Genomic DNA, 19,663 nt, shown 5'->3' with positions numbered 1-19,663 from the left:
GCTGACAGGGTACTCTAGTGCAATCAGCCTCAGCCGCGGCCTAGCGAGCACCCACTCAAGCCTGTAAACACTACTCTCCGCCTTTGGAAGGGGGGCAAAACACATAATCTTTTAACGCTGACAAGTTGCTCTCTCCTTTTTATTACTCATCCTCCCCACTGCGGTGGAAGGAGGGAGGGTTTGGGGGGAGGGAGGGGGGCGGATATATAAAATGGTTTTATGTACAGTGCTGCCGAATTGATTGAGAAACTCCGGGCTCCGGCTGTAATTGCCTGAGGGCAAACACAGCAGAACAATAAAGGAAGAGAAACAGCAAATATATTACCAGCTCCAGGATCTTCATTTTATGTCAAGGACAAACAGGTTCTCCTGGCTGCTCTAAAGCACCCACTTAGATCCCTGGGCTCCAATAAGAGCAAAGCACAGCAAATTACAGCACTCCGTCGCATTGCCATTAATAAGACGCAAAGCATTTTCAAAATGACATTTACAGCTTGTGGCTGCTGATAGAGCAAGTAAATAACACTTAGGGAAAGGTGTGGTGTCTATAAAGGAAAAGCCCAGAGGAAAGGGGGAAAGAGAAAATAAAACAGCTAGAGAGAGAGAGATAAAGTCTTACTGCACGTCGTCATTGTCTACCCACACAATGCCTACGTTACACCATTGATGAACAGTTAAGCTGAAGAAAGGCCCTCGAGCACTAGCAGATATTCCCACTAAAAATATCTTTGACTGGCAGTTTCAAGGTGCCACTTACTAGGTAAAATCACTAAGCGTTAGCGAGTCCAGACAGAGTAAGTGCCTGAGCACTCTTGACAATATTACAAAGACGGCTAAAACAATGTGCAGAAATGTTGCAGCTTCAAGATTTGAATAAAGGAAGATGTCTGGGGCATACCGCTATCAAAGGAAAATCAAATAGTCTGATTGCATTTACATTTATTAAAAAAGAAAAGTATTCTTCTGCTTTTTTACAAAAGGTATAGAGAGGTTTTCAGAGTTCTGCATGGGTCTTACACAGGCTAAGGTGTTTCACAGCTCCCCTCCCCTAAAAGGTCTCAGATGGTGGACCTGTTGGGTGTTAACTAGACCATGAAACAAGGCCATATTATTGGGGCTTTTGGCTGATGCACATGTAAGACAGCAGGGTATGGATCTCTTCTCAGTGTGAAGCAGTGGAGCATGGTAACAAGCTGCTCCAAATGAACAGGCCGGTCCTGAGTAGACCTGATAACAAGGGCCACCTAGCATGTTAGCCCGCTGGCGCTATAGAGTTACAGGCATTACAGGTAGCCATATGGCTATGCAGTTAGCAGCTTTTCACCCCAAAAGTGGGGCAATCGGGATCGGCCAAGAAAATTGCAATGGGTGCCACCCCCTAGTCAAAAGGATGAGAGCGAGAGCACATTCTGCAGACTCAGACTGACAGTGGTTTTTTTTCAGGAACAAAACACAGGCCAAGCCACATAGCAGTAACAGCGACAGACCCACAGTTAAAACGCTTTGAGAGGGTTTGTTGGACCCCAGCAGAGCATTTTCCAGTTTAGAGACAGCGTGACACCCCACTGCAGTACAGGATGAAAAGAGAGAAAGCATCCCAAGGCTGCACTTGCAAAACGTTATAAAAATGAAATTAGCTGGAAAGAGTGAGGAGAAACATGGAATACGGTATTCTCTGTGTCTAGATAAGGAAGCAGACACGTAGAGATTAGATGTGCTGTAAATATACAGTCAACTACATTAACACAAAGCAGATGTTTTTTCACCTTTTCCATCTCATTATCTGAGCTCTGATTGGACCGCTTGATACCGACAGCGAGAAAAGAAAGTGCTGTGGTAATGGGGGCCGTATAGCAGAGATGCTAATGATAGCGCATATAACCAGTGTTGTGTGAGGAGTGACTGCAGTGAGCCAGCTGCCTCCTATACCTGTCTCCCACTATGCCATTAACATGTCATGTTGGAGAGGGCCTAGCCTACAGGTCACTAATGAGCAAATGCCCTGACAGTTTCCCCACACAGGCAGACACACACACAGGCAGGATTGTGTGTGGGTGTACTACACTGAGATGTGAATAGCTGTCTCTTATCAGAGTGTGGCAGGTGTAGAAGGCCTTCTGCACCAGGCAGAACATGATTTCTCTCAGGAACACTTTTTCCATTTCTGGCTTTTTGAGAGGGGAAACTAAATAAGCCCACATTTTGTCCTCATCTGAATGCATTTGAGCCATTAAAAAAACCACTGTGCGACTCTCCCGCGTAAAAGTAGACACCCTATGCAAATGACAACAGTGGCAGTGGGTATAGTGTGCCCGCCCGGTGCCCGGTGCCTGGCAGGAGCAGATAGTGGCAGGGGGGTGACGTGGACTGAGGAGGACAGGGGTGTTGAAAAGGGGGAGCTCCAATTCCTCTTTCACATTTAAGAACAGCACATGACTCAACCCCCGTCAGCACTCCAATATTTCAGTCCTCTGTTCCTTTAAAGGCATACTAGATAGTTCTGGAGAATGTTTCTTGACAAATCACTTTTTTGTCAAAATCAATGAACATCTACTCACAATCTGCTACCTGTCATTACAGTAAGAAAAAAAGCTGTTGTTAATACACAGTCTAGGTTCTGTAAACTGCTATCATTTTTATTTTAAATATGCCTTTAACACACAAGTAATCAATGTCAGGAAGGTGTAGCATGGTGTTCATCAGGAGTGTAACGTGAGCCAGGGTGAATTAATACAGTCACTAGATTACAGGGAGATTACAGCTCTCTCTCTCTCTCTCTCTCATTCTGAAACAAAAGCCAATTGCCACGGAGACAAGAGCAATTTAAAATCGACAACACTGACTAATGACTCAATTTGCGGCACAGTCTAAACACCAAAAAGCAAACAGCATTACTAAATCATTAGAGTGGATCCAGGTATATCTGGTTAGAAGAAGTCATTGGATAATATGGCTGCTTTTACAAATCTATGAGGTATACGCTCAAACTATGAATATCTGGATATTACATGAATGATATGAATGATATTTTTATTTTCGTGTCATGCCACACAAGTAGCCCATCCCACACAGGATTACATGACACCGCTATAACTACACAAAGCGTGTAGTACATACACAATCAAAATACAATATACAATAGAATTTATCCAGCACCGAATAAACACTAAATATAAAGAGACATGTTCCTCTTAGCCCACGCCTTTTCAATAAAGTCAGCAATTAAAAAAGTTCTATATTGGAACAGCCAAGATAGCATATCTGCATCACACATATATTGAACTTCTTTAACATCGACTTTCTTTAATAAACTTAAAGAGCACCTATTATGCTTTTTCAACTTTTATGACCTATAAACGTTGTTATAATGATTTATAGTCATGTTTAACCATACTAAAGTGTCAAGTAATGACTTACATGCATTAAGACGTATTCCCTGCTGACCGTCTGGGGTGGCTGTGCAGAGCGCTAAACTCTAGGGCAGCCGGTCGCGATTCACTTGTTCAAATTTCCAGGATTTATCCACGTAGATCAATCCGGATTTTCCATGTATGGTAATGCTACAACGTGCAGGCACGCTCCTGCCATGCCCCCACCTGCCTGCTCAGATCTGCCCACGCCCTGCTGAAAGTGTTCCGGGAGGTAACCAATCACAACGGAGTGGGGTTGGCAGGAGGGGGGCGAGGGGGCGGAGAAGGACAAAGCCCATGTGTTGACAGAGAATGCTGAAATCGCCCAGATGAGAGGAAGAGTTTCCCGAAAATCTACATAGTTGTTTGTGCTGTGATTGGTGTCAGGTTGCTCTATAGGAGTCATTAATGAGAAACAAAGACCAGAAAAGTAGTATAATAGGAGATCTTTAATCTCAAATCATTGTAACATTATTATAAATGGACCTGCACCGAATACTATAAAGATGCCAGGGCACATTTTTGCTTTGGAAGTCCACCGCTCAACTTCTTCAGTGCGATTCAAAGCGGCCCTATAGCTTATGATTTTGCACCTGTTATGTCTGGCCTTTCTTTTTTGCCACGTGTCTGGTTAAAGGTGGAGTCAGGGATTCCAGAGGAAGCTTGTTGATATTCAAGCTGACGTGCCTTGCCTTAGCATCAGCAGTGACATCAACTACCTGTCCAATATGATTGTTGTTCCTGAAGTCATGAAGGCTGCCTGTAGCTGATTTGGTTTCAGAAGTGTTGACGGGCTTGGTGCATCTCCCCTTGGTCAACATACCTGTTTACAGAGCCTGGGCTATGTATAAACACTGGATTTTTTTTCCCAGCGCACAGTCGATAGGTCTATTTTGACCAATAGTGTTTAAGATTATATATATCCTCTTAACATTTTCAGGTCTGGTTTCAGTTTGTTTCACAGCGTTTGGATTTGTTTTGCCAATAACTAGCTTGTGGTGTAGCCATTGTCTTTCTCCTTATCAGAGCCATTGATACTTTACCTTGTCCACCTGGAATTTCTTTGTGCTTTGATTCCATTGACCCTTTGTTCATTGTCAGCAGTCCTGTGTTCTCCTGTTTCATTTTTTTGGATTCTGGCGAGTGTATTGTGTTGGTGTAAGGGAGTTTCAAGCGACCACACTGCTCTGCTGTCACAGGAATTAATGTTAACTATTAATGTTTTTAATTCATAACACTTGGTCATTGATGATTAAAGATTCAAATACATTTTCATTTTTGTAAAATTGCAATTGTGACCAAACTGAGAACTGCTTACTAAATATGGGACACTAAATTGGTTACACTTCAAGAAGATGCTTCAGATCTTCATTTTATCTTTATAAGCAATGAACACATAATGAAAGGGATTGTGGTCATTCTAATAAAGCAAAACCGTGTCTTAAAAAACATATAATCAGAAAGGCAAATAGATCGGTAGACAGATCAATGGATGGATATGACACAGCACTGTACTTTGTGCTGTAAATATGCTACACAGTGCTAGGCTTTAAGCACCAAAGCCCTGGCTGTCAAATCAGTCTCATTTTAATGTCATCTTAATCCTAAAAACCCAGAACAGTTAGATTGCGGTTTTGATCATTAAGTCGTTAATAATTAATGTGCACCTAATTAAGTATTTCTCATAGTTATTAACAGGACGTCTGATTCTAATTACATTACATTCCCAGCCTTAAAGAAAGTCTTGTATTTGAATGTCATCGAAACCTGATAAGAGATGCCCGGAAGGCTCCAAGCACATTTGAGAGCATTATGAAAGATTAAAATGAGTCTCACCTTGTCATCTTGGTCACTCTCGGTATCACACTGCAAGAAAAGAAAAGAAAGGGCAAAGCTGAAAATGTGGAATAATAAATCAACATCCTTGTTTTCATAGGTTTCCCTGCTTGTGTTGTTCAATTTCAACACACATTAATGTCAAAATCTAATTTAACTTTGCCAGAGCATATCTTATTACCTCTCTAAAGGTGCTCCGAGGAACTTTCAGATTGTGTTCATTCTAGCAGCCCCTTTGGACAAAAGCGGTAGTGTTTTAATTACGCCAGCTGTTGTTCCTGGGTGAGCGTACCCATTGACGAAGGCATTCAGAAAAAAATTATATAAAAATAGCATTCTTTGCACTGATGGTCTCGTTTGCTATTATATAATTTATGATCATCAGAGGAAAAATTAGACTGTTTCAGAAATAATAAAAGTTCCTCGTAGCACCTTTATTGACAAACTTAACACATACTCATTTTCTTTGTCTGAATATCCCCTGTACACTTTGTTAGCTAACACTAGCACTGGAAAGTTTAAACAGATCATTTTCTCCTGAGCAGCTGTGTCCCTTGTTAAGACTGAAACCCTATGTGAAATTCAGATGGAGCTGGAACCTCAAAACACACCAAGCCACTAGAATTATAATTCCATGATGATGTCTGTTCCTGCTTCGGGCTGGAAATGGAGAGAGTTAAAATTACAAGAGGAAGGAAACTTTGTAATGGAGGGAGGAAAAAAGTGGTTAGATTTCATTTTTTTCTTTCCAATTTTCAATTTCAAGGTCCACTTAATTCTTTATCAACTAATTAGCGGGATGCTGGGTGACTGGCGGCCCTCGACGTCGTGCATATGGCTGAGGTGCCGAGAAGCACTGGAGTCGGTAATGAAGAAGGCACTGGGGGGGAATATAGGGCCGGGGTTTACACAGTGAGTGTGTGTGTAGGCATGGGGGGGGGGGGGGGGAGTGAGGTTTGGTGAGTGTCGATTAACATGGGGAGGGAGGGAAATGACTGACAGCCCAGGGAGTGAGCGACAGAAGGCCCGCTGCCGCTTTTTTTCCCGCAACCATCTCTTGTTTTTTTTTGCTGATCTGGGGTCTGCAGAGCTCAAAGGTATAGCTGTCTGGGCACGTGGCTGCTCTGTTTCTGAACGCTGGACGGTTTAAAAGGGGGGGCTGGCTGCCTTGCCAAGCTCAGCAGGAGCAGAGCATCCAATTTACAGGCCTGTCCCACACTGCCCCAGGGGCGGCCCGCGGCACACTGCCATGATGGTCAGCTCCAGCAGCTCATAAATTATGCAGTGGCAATAAACGCACTGGGCAAACACTCCTCAGACGTTTTTTCCCTGCTCCTCCATTTCTCTCTCACTCTCTTTTCTCTTCTCCATCACACACACACATCATTCCACTCCCCATTTTAATCCAGTGTGCAGATAGCCAGCAGCCCTATCGACTGTCAGCTGGAAGGATAAATAAGGCCAATGTAAGACGAGTGCAGATTCAGATTACACGTGAATTCTCTGTAATAACAATGTATTCATTTATTCACATCTATTCTAGCTTGTGAAAAAAATAGGCATAGAGTCGGCCATGCGTCAGCCTCTCTTGCTCCCACACAGGACTAACTAACGTATATCAGCAGACTAGATCTGATGAGCATTATTAGCCGTCTCAAACTGCTTCCATGTATTCAGGCCTCGCTCTCACAATGTGACAACAGTAAATGCGACCGAGCACTCATTAGCTGCTTCCCTGCCTGTGCACACTATACACATCCAGGGAACACAGGTATGGTAGCGGTTCAAATAATGGACATCATTTCAGTTGTTTTGATCCATAAAAAATACACTACTAGCCTTTTCTTTCTCTTTCTCGTGTTCCCTTTTCCCCCGCCCCCTCCTTCCCCCTGTTCCCCGGCTGTGCAGCCAATTGCTTTGATTGCCAGGATAGAAGCCGGCTGGAATGACTTTGCCCCTTGCTTGTGAAGGCAAATGGAACATGCTAATGGAACTCATCGTATTACCCGATGCAAAAAGTGCCATAGCTCATTACTTTAAGATAAAGGGATATCATTGTAGACGGCGAGCAGAATTGACCTTTTTTCTGTGCCGCGACTTGATGATGATTTAATCAACTTGCTCTCTTTCACTTCTCATCCCCGGGCCTGTCGCCTTCGCCAGGTGCCACACTAAACCAAGCCACTCACACGGCTAGCGGGGGAGAGAAAAGGAAAGACATTTCTGTCATTATTTTACCCCGTAGAAATAGAGGTATGCACATTTTTCCAGAGCGACACAGGGTGGAAAGAGGGAAATCTTAATCAAATGGATATACCTTTATAATGAGCAAAACAATCCTGACATCAGGCCTGACAGGCAAGATGAACGTCCTTACAGTGCAGACGGCAAAGAAAGGAGCAAATGTAAGACACACTAATATCTGGATGAAAAACACATCTCAGGCATACAAACCAGTCAGAGCTGTCACTCACTGATAAGTGATCATAGTGAACTAATGTGTTGCCTCATGGATAAAGCCTCTTGAGGTGTGTGTGTGTGTGTGTGTGTGTGGGTGTGTGTGGGTGGGGGGGGGGGGGGGGGTTGGATCCAAGGAAATGTGGAAATTCTTCACTCCCTGTATTTCTACTTACTGTCCCATCCATTAGAATGAGAGACGCTATGATAGACATTCTCAGCTTTACACTTGGCAGTGTGGATTGCATGAATTATTGCTCGACCTTAACATTTATAACTGAGGTGAGGTATTGTTTGAGAAGGTAAGCAGGTGATTATAAATATTAACTGCAAAACTATGGTTAACTATAATGTCAAAAAACAAAGCAATCCTGGGACGTCGTGTCAAATAAAAAGACATGTCAGAGGTTAAAAATGAATATGTTCTGCAGTCCAAAGAGACAAACTCTACAACCATGGTGCTATGAAGATTGGTGGAGTTAACTCTCTTGACAGGCTGAGGTAAAGGAAATAGGTCATTTTTTTCATGTACAGTAAAGAAAGCATTAGTCTTAGGAAGGGGGCTGGCAAAGAAAAGTGATACTCTACCCAGGGCCCCAGGCCCACTGACTATTTACACAGAACCAGCATTATACGGTAGAGCTAGACCTAGTGTTAAGTTTAAGTAACACAGGAATGTCAAACATTAGCTTCAGCCTCTAAGAGCATGTTGATGTTGGCCTGTATCCGAAGCACTTCTGATTGCCCCCTCTGCACGCACCAGGGGCTCTCTTTTGGGCTGAGTACTCTTACAAATCCCCCCCCCCCCCCCCACGCTTGGTCCAAGCACCAAGCCTTTTGTTTATATTGGTCTGAAATAAGGAGTCAATTATTCTTGTCCTAAACCCTCTCCAGCTGAGAGTAATACTGGTCCAATACAAGGGGCGCATGAGGAGCCATGGGGCTGAATGCTACATGGTGTAGGCTATGCTATCGTCCATAGCAGCGAGGCTCACCGAAAATGTCCTGCCAAAAGCTATACCGCAGAAACAATGTCTGTACTGAAGAGAGGTAACCACATCACACAAGGATGCGTGCAAGGCAAGTATCCCATGTTCCCTTTTCCAACATAATAACCTTCTGGAAGTCCACAAGTCCACAAATACTAACAGATGTTAAATCAATCAATGATAATACTAATAATACTAATAATAATACTACTACTACTACTACTACTACTACTACTACTACTACTACTAATAATAATAATAATAATAATAATAATAATAATAATAATAATAATAATAATAATAATAATAATAAAACTAATAATAAAATAATATACGGAAATTAAATTTCTAGAATTGTAGAAAAGGTTTTCACAGTTTCTTATAGCAAAGAAATAAAAAAAAGAAAAAACTAATTTGGCCACCTTAAATTTGGACTTTTTCAGAAATAAGTGTGATTGATTTTCAGCCTGGCAACATTGTCAATACATCTTGCTGACCGGAGATGCAGATGTGGTCCTGGTAATATTTTTATATATTAATAATATATTTCTTAAATGGAATTTTTAAGTCTGGATGTATGATGGATGCTTATCCCCCCCCCCCCACCCCCACCCCCCCATGAGTGACATTAGCCTCAGGTTTATGCTGGTTGCCATCCATGACCTTAGACTTAATTACACAGGTTTTTAAAGGGGGCCCGACGCACAAAGGAGGAAGGTGTCTGTTTATCAGCCCTGAGTCAGGTTGTCCTGCAGTGTGGCTGAAGGGGGGTTCAAACCCGGGGAAGAAAAAAGCCAAGCTAGCTGTCTGGATGCCTGGGAGCTGGAGAGAGACAGCATGAAGGATGGCAGCCCATTGCCAGGGTCAGACCTGACAGTGCCAATTTGATGTGCTGCCGTCAAGGGCTCCCTCACTCCCTCCTCCTCCAAACAGTTCCTTCCTGATACAGCTTACATGTCCTGATGCTTTTTCTGATGCAAACAGTCACATGGCAAAATGCTTGTCTCCAACCCCCCCCCCCGCCCTATCCTGCTCCATCTGCTTCTGGGGCCCGGGCGCCGCCGACCGCCTGTCTGTCACAGCACGAGTTGGAAATTAGCTAGGGAGGAGGCGCTCGCTTGTGCTAATTACGTTTTAATCATTGGAAATGTGTTGGCAAATCAAGGCTTGATTGCCGTCTCGGAGCCCAGTCCTCCTCTCTGCAGGTTGAATATGGGGGCGGGGGGTTCCAGGGCTAGTAGAATGTGGCGCAGGCTCGCTTAGCTGGAAGCCTCTCGCTCTCCAAAACGGCTTGATATGGGCGGCGTGCCTGGCCTACCGCTGGGCAAGGAGGGGCTGTGCCATATTATTCATAGAGGAAGACTGGGAAGGCAAGATGGGGATCTGTGCCATGCTAAATCTCAAAGCCCCCACTCACACCTCCCCGTATCCCTCTCTCTCTCTTTCTCACCCACACATTAACACAGTCTGTCAGTCCCGCCAATGTGAATTGAGGAACAACAAATAGAGGCGGGCAGGAGGAGACTGATGAGCTCAGGGTTTGCTACACAGCACCTGCTTTGGCACACAAAGCAATGGCAGAAAGGCCCCAGCAACAATATGTTCACACATTAGTTTCTTATAGCAAAGAAATACAGAAAAAAAGGAAACTAATTTGTCCAACTTAAATTGGGACTTTTTTTTTTTAAGAAAAACAATGGGAATGATCTTCAGCCATGGAACAGGAGAGTTGTCAATACATCTTGCTGATTGGAGATACAGATGTGGTCCTGTTTAGTCAACTGGACCACAAACAGTGGCCATGCGTGTTTACATGCACAGCAATATTCCAATACTAACCTGGTTCAGATCATATTCTGAATAAGACATGGCCATATGAAAAGCCGTTTCTACTCACCTGAAACAGTATTGGTCATAGCCGGAGAAATCGTATTAAGACAGCTGAAGTATTCTGATCCTAAGTCGTATTATTGATACATGTAATAGCATCAAAAATTCCCACCAGAGTTTTCTCAGCGGTTTCTTTCGGCATTTGCCGCAGTTTGCGAGGCACGTCCTGGTTTATGGCTAGTAAACTAGCGTATCTCATTGCCTAAATCATATTAACTATACTCTATTCTACATCTACTCTACTCTACATCTACTTAAACCCTACTTTATAACCCTTAAAATATGACGTAGTCAATTATGCTATTAGGCTAACGAAAAGTGGATGTAGAGTAGAGTAGATGTAGAATGGAGTAAATGTAGATTAAAAGTAGAGTAGAGTAAATCAGTGATTCTTGAGAACCGGGACAAAAGGCTGTCTTCCATATGTAACTGCTGTTATGTTTAAAACTAAAAATATTTTAAATTGTAGATGTTATTAGGGATGAAGAATAGAATATCTGGAGCACAACTATCCCCTTAAATTTTATTTTATCATTATTATGTCAAATTTATGACACTTGTTATCTTCTCACGACGTCCAAAACAGTGTGTCCACAGAGAGGGTTTCAATCTTTCATATGCAATTAAACCTATTAAAAATGTACTTTAATGATTAAAAATTGTTGTTTTCATCAAAGGCAACACTAAATAATCTCTCATATCAATAAAAACAGTTTTTCTACAACGCATTCATGTTTTATAAGGATTGTAAGTGGTGGGACCACTTTACTGTATGTCAACACCGTCAGACATTTCATTATGTAAAATTTTATAAAATCAGACGAAATAAGGGGCAGCTGTCACTTTGAAGGACCTCTTGTCAAATTCTACCTCTGCAGAGTACATTAGAGTCAGCCAGGCTCTGATAAGTGTTGTAGTTTTAGAATATTTTACATTCCGAATCTTGAAAGTCCTGTGTCACAACCATGATATGTCAACGCACCAACTACAATTTCTGAAGAAGTTATATGAAATGTTTTGATCATTTTATTTTCCTGAAGTAGTTCTAGCACCTAACATCAACAGAAAAACCAAATGACTACTAGATAAATTCCATTTGTTATGTTTAAGAAATGTTAAATATGTCAACAACGTCAGACAGGAAATCTGACGGAGTTGACATCTGACGGTGGTGATAGGCCAATGACGGTAAAAAATACAAAAGTTGGGAGGTTGTGTCAAAGCTTAGCTCAGTAGCTTAGTATATGTTGGATACATACTGTACATGTAATTTAATTTGCTGAAACATAGGGTTTGTATTTTTTCAACATTGCATCCTGTTTTGTCCCACTTCTCAAGAATCACTGAAATATGATTTAGGCGATTATGCTATGAGGCTAACGATATGTACACCATGGTGTAAACATCCTTCAAAGAAGAGGTGTCATTTTTGGCTGACAAAGCAATACAAGAACACAGCATTTACATAAAGAGTTTTAATTTTCCTTGGCAGGAACGGGAACTATTGGCTTAAAAGAACGTGATTAGGTCCGACGTCATGACGCTTCTACCACTACTTGGGTACGTCGCTGGTTTATTCAGAATATGATGATTGACATGTAAACAGGAATATTCCCATGGCTGCTGCGCATGGAAACGCCTCATTTTGAATATTGTCTTAACCCGAATATGGACACTATCAGAATATCCTGTGCATGGTAGGGCTGCACGATTATGGACAAAATGATCATCACAATTACATTGAGATCACGATTTTTTACCACGATTATTCATTGATTTTAGTGACAACAATATTTTTATTGGACTGTCACGTAACATGACACTGCTTTCATACCCATGTGATTGACTATGCAATATTCCCTCTAATGTACAAATCTTTGCATAAAAAAAATATATTAATACATAGTATAAATAAAAATATTGTCCCAAACCTAACACAAAATCAAATCAACAGAGCACTGCTTTTAACTTTTCCTTGTCCTACATTGTCCCCAAAATGGATAACTAAAAAATTATATTAGGAGCTGTGCCTTGTCAAAATAAATCACAACCTATATGGCTTTATCATGTCAGAATTTAATTTGAAAGGACAGACACAGGAAGTGATGTTCTAAACACAGCAGCAGTCCACGTTAGTTAACCTTTGCTGCCTCGTGCCTTTACTCCCAACGCGAGGTTTCATCTTCGCTTCAGGTTGTGTGTACGCCGGTGAAACAGAGACACTGACTGTATCGAGTTATTATTGGGTTATAAATCCAGCTCACAAAAAAAAAGACCCAACGAGGGGATGTATGTGATTCCACACGCGCAGGTATTCACACTTTGGGGGCATGTAAATGACATGATCGTGGGAAGCCAATATCGTGATTGTGATTAAATCTGGATTAATGGTAGCCTGGAAATCCAGACCCTGATATCTTGAACGATAGAGGGTCTGGCCACGATCAATAGTAATTTCCAACTCAAGGGGCGGCTCCTACTCGTGCATTTCAAATGCCACTGCACGCAGTTGGATAGCACTACAACCAATCAGAGCGATGCACAAGGTGACGTAAGCCCCGTTCGTTTAGCGAACAGCTGTTAAACTGTTAAATTAAACGTTTGCCGTGGTCGGTCGGCAAAACAGAACATTCCACTTACTTGCTAATGAAATATTTGAGTGCCGTCTTCCAAATCGTAAAGGGTCGAGGCCAAGCAGTCTCAAACTCGCACAACATATCCGCAGCCATCTTTGATGTTTACTATCATGGCTTCGACGTCGCATGCACGTCACTGTCGTCATCCGGTTATGTCCTCCCCAGAGTACCATATAAAGTGCCCTGGCGCGCCCATATTAGATAGAACCAATTGAAACGTGAGCCCAGATTTCTGGTCTTTTTTAAAAAGCTTCAATGAAGAGTTTCCAGACCAACAGGCGCAGCAAATTTAATTTGCCAGCGCCTAGTGGCAGGTCTGGGAATACCAGGCTAGATTAATGGTGCAGTCCTAGTGCATGGTCACTGTAAACTACTGCTACACAATCAACAAACCCATATGCCCATATGAAGTCACTACATTTAAGTGACTTCCCGCAGGACTGAATCTCAAATAAGCTTTACTTTAGTAATAAGCTCAGCAGACATACATGTCATGAAAAGGTATCCATGAGAGACAGTTTAGTAAATACACCTAAAAGCTCAGCGAGTGGAAGGAAATGTAACATGACATGCCTGACTGGGATGGATCATTAAAGTAAGCAGGGTTCTGTGGCGATGACACAGAACATCTCATTTCCACTCAGCCTCTGCTTGATGTCTAACTGTCATATAAAAGTATGGTAGGACGGAGAAGACCTTAAAAAAAATCAATCACAAGCAAAAGAAAACAGCACAGCTTGAGTGCTTGAGACAGCCTGTGTGTAGTCACATAAGGAAAGTGCTCTTTCAGCAGCCAAGAATGTTTCGTCAGACTTCTGTCTGGACTAATATAACTAGGTCTGATCCACATGTGCAGGCAGCACTGGCCAAATGCAGCAGCAGGCCAACATCTGAATGCAATTTCCCTTTCAAATGTAAAACTTAATCCAGAAGATATTCAATTAGACCGCAGAATTCTGAATCCAAGTCACTGTAGCAGTGGCGCTAAGGTGGGGAATGATGGGGAGAGAATGGCAGAAAAATTAAGCCAACCATAAAATAATAAGAACTTTACAGTCTCTGACCTCTGTTTTCAATTTTCTGGAGTACATTCTTTTTATGTTTTATGTCCCTGGACCATGCCAAAACTTTCTCCAATATATCTTATGACAAGGAGCACTGTCCGAATTAATTGCAGAAACACATACACATTCACACACACTTTTGGTTAAATGCAAAGATACGTTCAGAAGGCTTTCAAATGGTTTGTATGTGTTGCTTTCTGTTTTGAGTGTGGAGGAGGGTTAGACATTTAACTGAACCAGAGATGTGGCAGTGTACTACTGAAGTGATGCTTGGCAGGATCAGATGTTGCTGGAGGGTAAAGCTCTCTGCTGATCAGACCCATCCACCCACCAGACACACTCACACACCTAACAAGGACCAGGGTCGGCAGAAAGGAACAGAAATGTGTAGCACCTTTTTTAAAAATCCATTTGTTACACGAGAAGCAAGTTCAGTATCTCACTGTCTAGAATCATGTCAATGTGTTTCTCCTGGCTACATCCGCCTGGAGGTGCTAACTGTTTTTTTTAGTTCTATCTGACGGAAATGAAAAACCATAAGACATAGCTGCAGCTCACAAGTGTGGGCACATCCACAAACACCCCGAAATACACACTTTGCCTCACCCCAACTCTGTCCTCTGTTTACATAAACCAACAGGGGACTGAGGCATGAAACAGATTCTGGATTAATGAAAGATTAATTAAAGGATTTTGAGAGAAATATATACATTCGAAATGGTGACTCCGGTAACACTTTACAATGAGGGTACATTAATTAACTGTTAGTTAATGCGCAATAAGCATTTACTAAGCATTACCTAACTGTTAATAAACGCTTAGTAAATGCTTAATACACATACACTAAGCATTAACTAACTGTTATGCTTAGTTTATGATTAAATAAGCATTAAAGCTGGGGTGGAGGATTTGGGGAGAAAATGGCAGTTGGGCTAGAGATTTGAATCCAAATCCCTCAACCGCTCCACTTGTTCTCTTTGGTCCCTCCCCTATGGTCCCTCCCTGACACGCTCTACACCAACAATGTCGTGCCAAAGTGAATGGACAGTCCCAACAGCCAATAAGACAGATAATCGGAGCCTCGCTCTGATTGGTCAAAGTGTACAGCTCATGTTAACTTTGGCCTATCAGAAATCACAAAGCATTAACTAACCGTAAATAACTAAGCATTAACGATTACCTAATGCTTAATAAGCATTTATTTACGCATTAACTAACTATTAATAGCTTTAACTTAGCATTAACTAACAGTTAATTAATGTACCGTTATTGTAAAGTGTTACCGTGACTCCCTGAGATGAGTCCACCTGGTGTGCATTAGATGTGACCCGCATGCTAGACATTAACAATGATGTCATTTGGTGTCTTTATTACAGCAATCACACAAAATAATCCAGTTTAGAATTGTGGAACGCTCCTAAAGAAGAACAATGTCCTCCTGTTTGAAACTAACCGGATTGCTGAAGAAGAGGAAGTGGGTAAGTGCTGTGATGGAAACATTTTGGACAGATGGCTGGATGGAATTGAAGGGGTACATTCACCATGTGCTCCCCCTAAGGTGCTAACCTCTTGGAACCAGTGGAATTTACTATTAGCACAAACAATTTATATTGTCAAGAACAGGAAGCTTGCACTGAAGGCTTGCTCAGACCATCGTTCTACTATTTGATCAGTTTCTGAGCAACATCAATCTATTTCATCTTTGACAATATTGGCTTCTTTTGTTGATTAAAAAGTATTTTATTTTGGTCATATTTTGTATCATATCACATCAGCACTTAAATAAATGCTAAAATTCTGATGATACTAATTCCTTATGAAAAGTGTTAATATCACTGACAATGGAGCAGTGACATAGAAAATAAGTCCGGGTCTACCACCTTTAGTATTACTACAGTAGTGACATTCATTGCTTGCATGAACTTGAGTTGTATGCCTAACAGCAGGCTGCAGCCCTCTGTTGTCAGGAGATATAAACCTCCTCTGCTCCCTCCCTCTCTCCCTCCCTTCACTGAGTCATAGTGGAGGGGGGAGGAAAACATCAGGATTAGGTTCTGTGCCTCTAATCACTTAACTCCTCACACCTGATGGCACACTATTAACTTTGACTGTCTCCAGTGACCCTGCGGGTCGTTGCCCATCACATCAAGTTTTTATTAGGGAATTTTCCTCATCATTAGCCATGGCCTGGAATCGAGCCATTAATATTCATACTGGCAAACCAAAATGAGGTCCTACTGATTTTCCATCATCTAGACTATATCTGAGCAGCTGCCGCCGTTAACAATCACCCTAGTACTGCACACTGGCCAGGGATCATTATAGGGCTCCATAAAGCTCTTCCTCTGGGTCTGCCATGATGGGAAGGAGGGCAAGGTGGAGGAGGAGCAGGAGAGGGATGTGAGACTTGTAGCCAGTCTGAGAGAAATGGCCCAGCTCTGCCAACAATCTGCCTGGAAGTGTCTTGCATAAGGACCGGCGCTGTCAATGCTAACAACCCCTGCAGGCTTTTGCCAGGGATACGGCTGAGATACACAGAGTCTCCCTCACACTAGAACACATGTTGTTTATCAGTCAGTAATGGCAGCTAGGAATGCATCGCTTTGTAAAGGTTGGAAATGCTGTTGTGACGTGTTATTTTCCAATAAACAATACGTGGTGTACATAGAAGGCTATTGTTTTCCACGTGTAGTAATACATCCTGAAAGAAATGCAATATTTTGAAAGTATTTTCAAGAAACTAGTTCATACAGTATATACCTTCGAAATAAGAGTGAGTACATGCTGCATGCGTCCAGAAAGCTGGCAATGTTTCCCCATATTGCAGCTCATCACCAGAACGATCCATCCTGTCCCTGCTTCTCTTTTACCAGAAGAGGGCCTCGATTATCTGTACTGCCAGCGAGAGCAGGCGTTCCATAGGCTTCATACGGTGTGAACACTGGCCTGATAAGGGGCTCCACAGCAACAATGTCCCGGCACCTCCTGCTGATCTGCTGCCCATTACCCAGAGCTGAGACTAGCTGGCCCTGATGCAAGGGAAGGCCTCCTCTGTGTTATGGGAAATAGCAGCAATTACAGTAAGCACGTTTTCACACCTAATAGTCCGCTTATGGTTCACTTCCTTGGTTTGCACCAAATGTTAGAATGATACATGGTTTGGTTTTTCAACAGGTCTGGTTCTCACACCTACCGTTTCCTCTGGTCTGAATCAGTTGGTGAAGTGAACCAAAATAAAGCGGTGTAAGTCAAGTGAGAATGTTCTTTTCACTGATTGGTCAGAAGTAGCCTGGTCCAACCAGACCATCGTACTTCATTTCATTTGTACAGAAGGTCTGGAAGTGCTGTAATTGGCAAACGTTCACTCACTTGGAGGCGGGTGTCTGTCGAAGTTTAAAACTATTGGATCTGCCCAGTGCCACTCTGGATTAGCCAACCAATCGCATCACGTTTGGTCGTCACGTGTGTCATGAGCCGGCTTCTGACGGTGCGTTCCAGTTGCACGGGGAACTCGGAAATTTCCGACTTCACTACATATTGTAGTCTATGAATCTACCGGTACCTGGCAACAGTAACTTGTTAGAGCCTAACATTTAGTTATTTGGACGAGAAAGGTTTTAGGCGTCCATACTTTCGCGAGCAGATGCACTGGAACACAGACAGGTCGGAACTCGGAACTACCAAGTCGGAAATCTCCTTCTTCCGAGTATAAAGGAACGCAGCATTCAACTGAAACTGGAGCGCGACTTCGACGTCATCGTTCTCAGCCACTCGCTCTGTTCGCTGATTGGACGACTGTAGATTCTCCGGAGAATCTGGGAAATGCGCTGTACACCCAGACTGACTACTGAAGGGAAAATGAAATTTGGCCGGAAGTAGGCGGGCGGGCGGAGCCAGGCTAGGTCAGAAGTGTCTGGCGCAGAACAATAACGTAGTTCCTGAACTTCTCTATAATTGGTCATAATTTCCATGCAGGAAAACTACAGAAATAAACTACAGAAAGAAGATTGTTTTCCTCATCCCATAAAGTATAGCGTAGCTGGCCTGAGAGCTGGTAACGTTGTCACCACCCACAATTGGACTGCATCAGAGTTAGTTCAGAAGAGTCATGAGACCACCTCTTCAACAAGGTCCACAGCAAAGGTGGAATCGAAGTCGGTTTCAATCAAACTAAACACTACTCAGTTAACCAATGCTTACTTTAGAATGAACTAAGCATAATGGTTAGCTAATGCTTAGTTAATGTGAATTAATCAGTAACTAAGCAGTTATTGACAGTTAGTTAATGTGTAGTAAATGCTTATTAAACATTAGCTTAGCATTAGGCAACAGTTAATTAATGTACCCTCATTTTAAAGTGTTAACGATTTCTTTAAATCGCTTAAGTGAGAGGTGCCACCCTTAAAGCGGCCACGAGTATCATTTAAATATCTTTTAAACAGCCTCATGTTTCCTCTGATAATCATAAATTACCTTTAACAGCAAACGAGACCATCAGTGCAAAGAAATACGTTTTTATATAGTTTGTATTACTGCTTTTGGTCTGGTCGCACACCCAGTCCGATTTTCGGTTCGCTCGTGCAGGCTCTATGGTCACATATCCGTATTGGTCGCAGATTTCAGTGTGGAGCAGCAACGCGATTTGAGAAGCCTATCCCTCCAGGTGAGGGAAGGGAAGCGGGAGCCTTGTTTGAGACAGATATTTGTCGTCATAATGACTGATAACGGGGCTGAACCATCAAAGAAAAAAAAGAGAATGCAATGAGGAAAAGCTAAAAGGGAGAGTGATATAGGCTACGGCCGGCGGGACGAGGGCGTTGCCAAGCAACGTGTATACAATTTCACGAGAGCGAAACTAGACTGCAGTGTTTACTCCTAAATGAATGAGCGGTTGGTACTAACACAAAGTTTGCTTTGCTTCACCATCATCAGATATCCATTATCTGAAATAGTCATTATTTTCAACAACACAAACACATTACCTCATCGTGATCCATACTAACTGCCGTCTCTCGTTCATTCGCTCGTGAGGACACTTTTAGCTCCGTGAGAGAGAGTAGTTAGTAGGGGTGGGAATCTCTTGGCACCTCACGATTCGATTCCGATTCAGAGGTCAACGATTCGATTCAAAATCGATTTTTAATGCATCTCAATGCAAAACATTTTTTATGTACATACCCATGCGTGAATTTCAAAAATATATTTATATGCACATCTGAGTTTGCTACTCAGAGTTTGCTAATCACTTTCTACTTTTTTGATGATCATTAAAGACAATCAACAGATGAATTGCCTTCTCTAATATTGTATTAGAGAAAAGCTTTTCTTGTCACAAATATGACTTTCTATGACCAGTGCAATAATCAATGCAGCTTTCAACA

At 42.3% G+C, this 19,663-nt stretch overlaps 1 protein-coding gene across 1 annotated transcript in view; it reads right to left on the bottom strand.

Moving 5' to 3' along the window:
* Positions 1 to 19,663, bottom strand: part of auts2a (activator of transcription and developmental regulator AUTS2 a) — a gene marked incomplete at its 5' end in the record, with an annotated part of 144,221 nt that overhangs the window by 121,264 nt on the left and 3,294 nt on the right. Inside the window, 3 exons of the mRNA XM_080041507.1 lie at positions 5,247 to 5,276; positions 16,589 to 16,807; positions 17,153 to 17,333. Coding sequence (XP_079897633.1) covers positions 5,247 to 5,276; positions 16,589 to 16,807; positions 17,153 to 17,333 — 430 coding nt within the window. The remainder of the gene's footprint in view (positions 1 to 5,246; positions 5,277 to 16,588; positions 16,808 to 17,152; positions 17,334 to 19,663) is intronic.

This window comes from Ammodytes marinus (assembly GCF_949987685.1).
Source record: "Ammodytes marinus genome assembly, chromosome: 14".
NCBI classification, from domain to species: domain Eukaryota; kingdom Metazoa; phylum Chordata; class Actinopteri; order Uranoscopiformes; family Ammodytidae; genus Ammodytes; species Ammodytes marinus.
The sequence above is the reverse complement of the archived record's forward strand: the minus strand, read 5'-3'. Positions and strand labels throughout refer to the sequence as shown.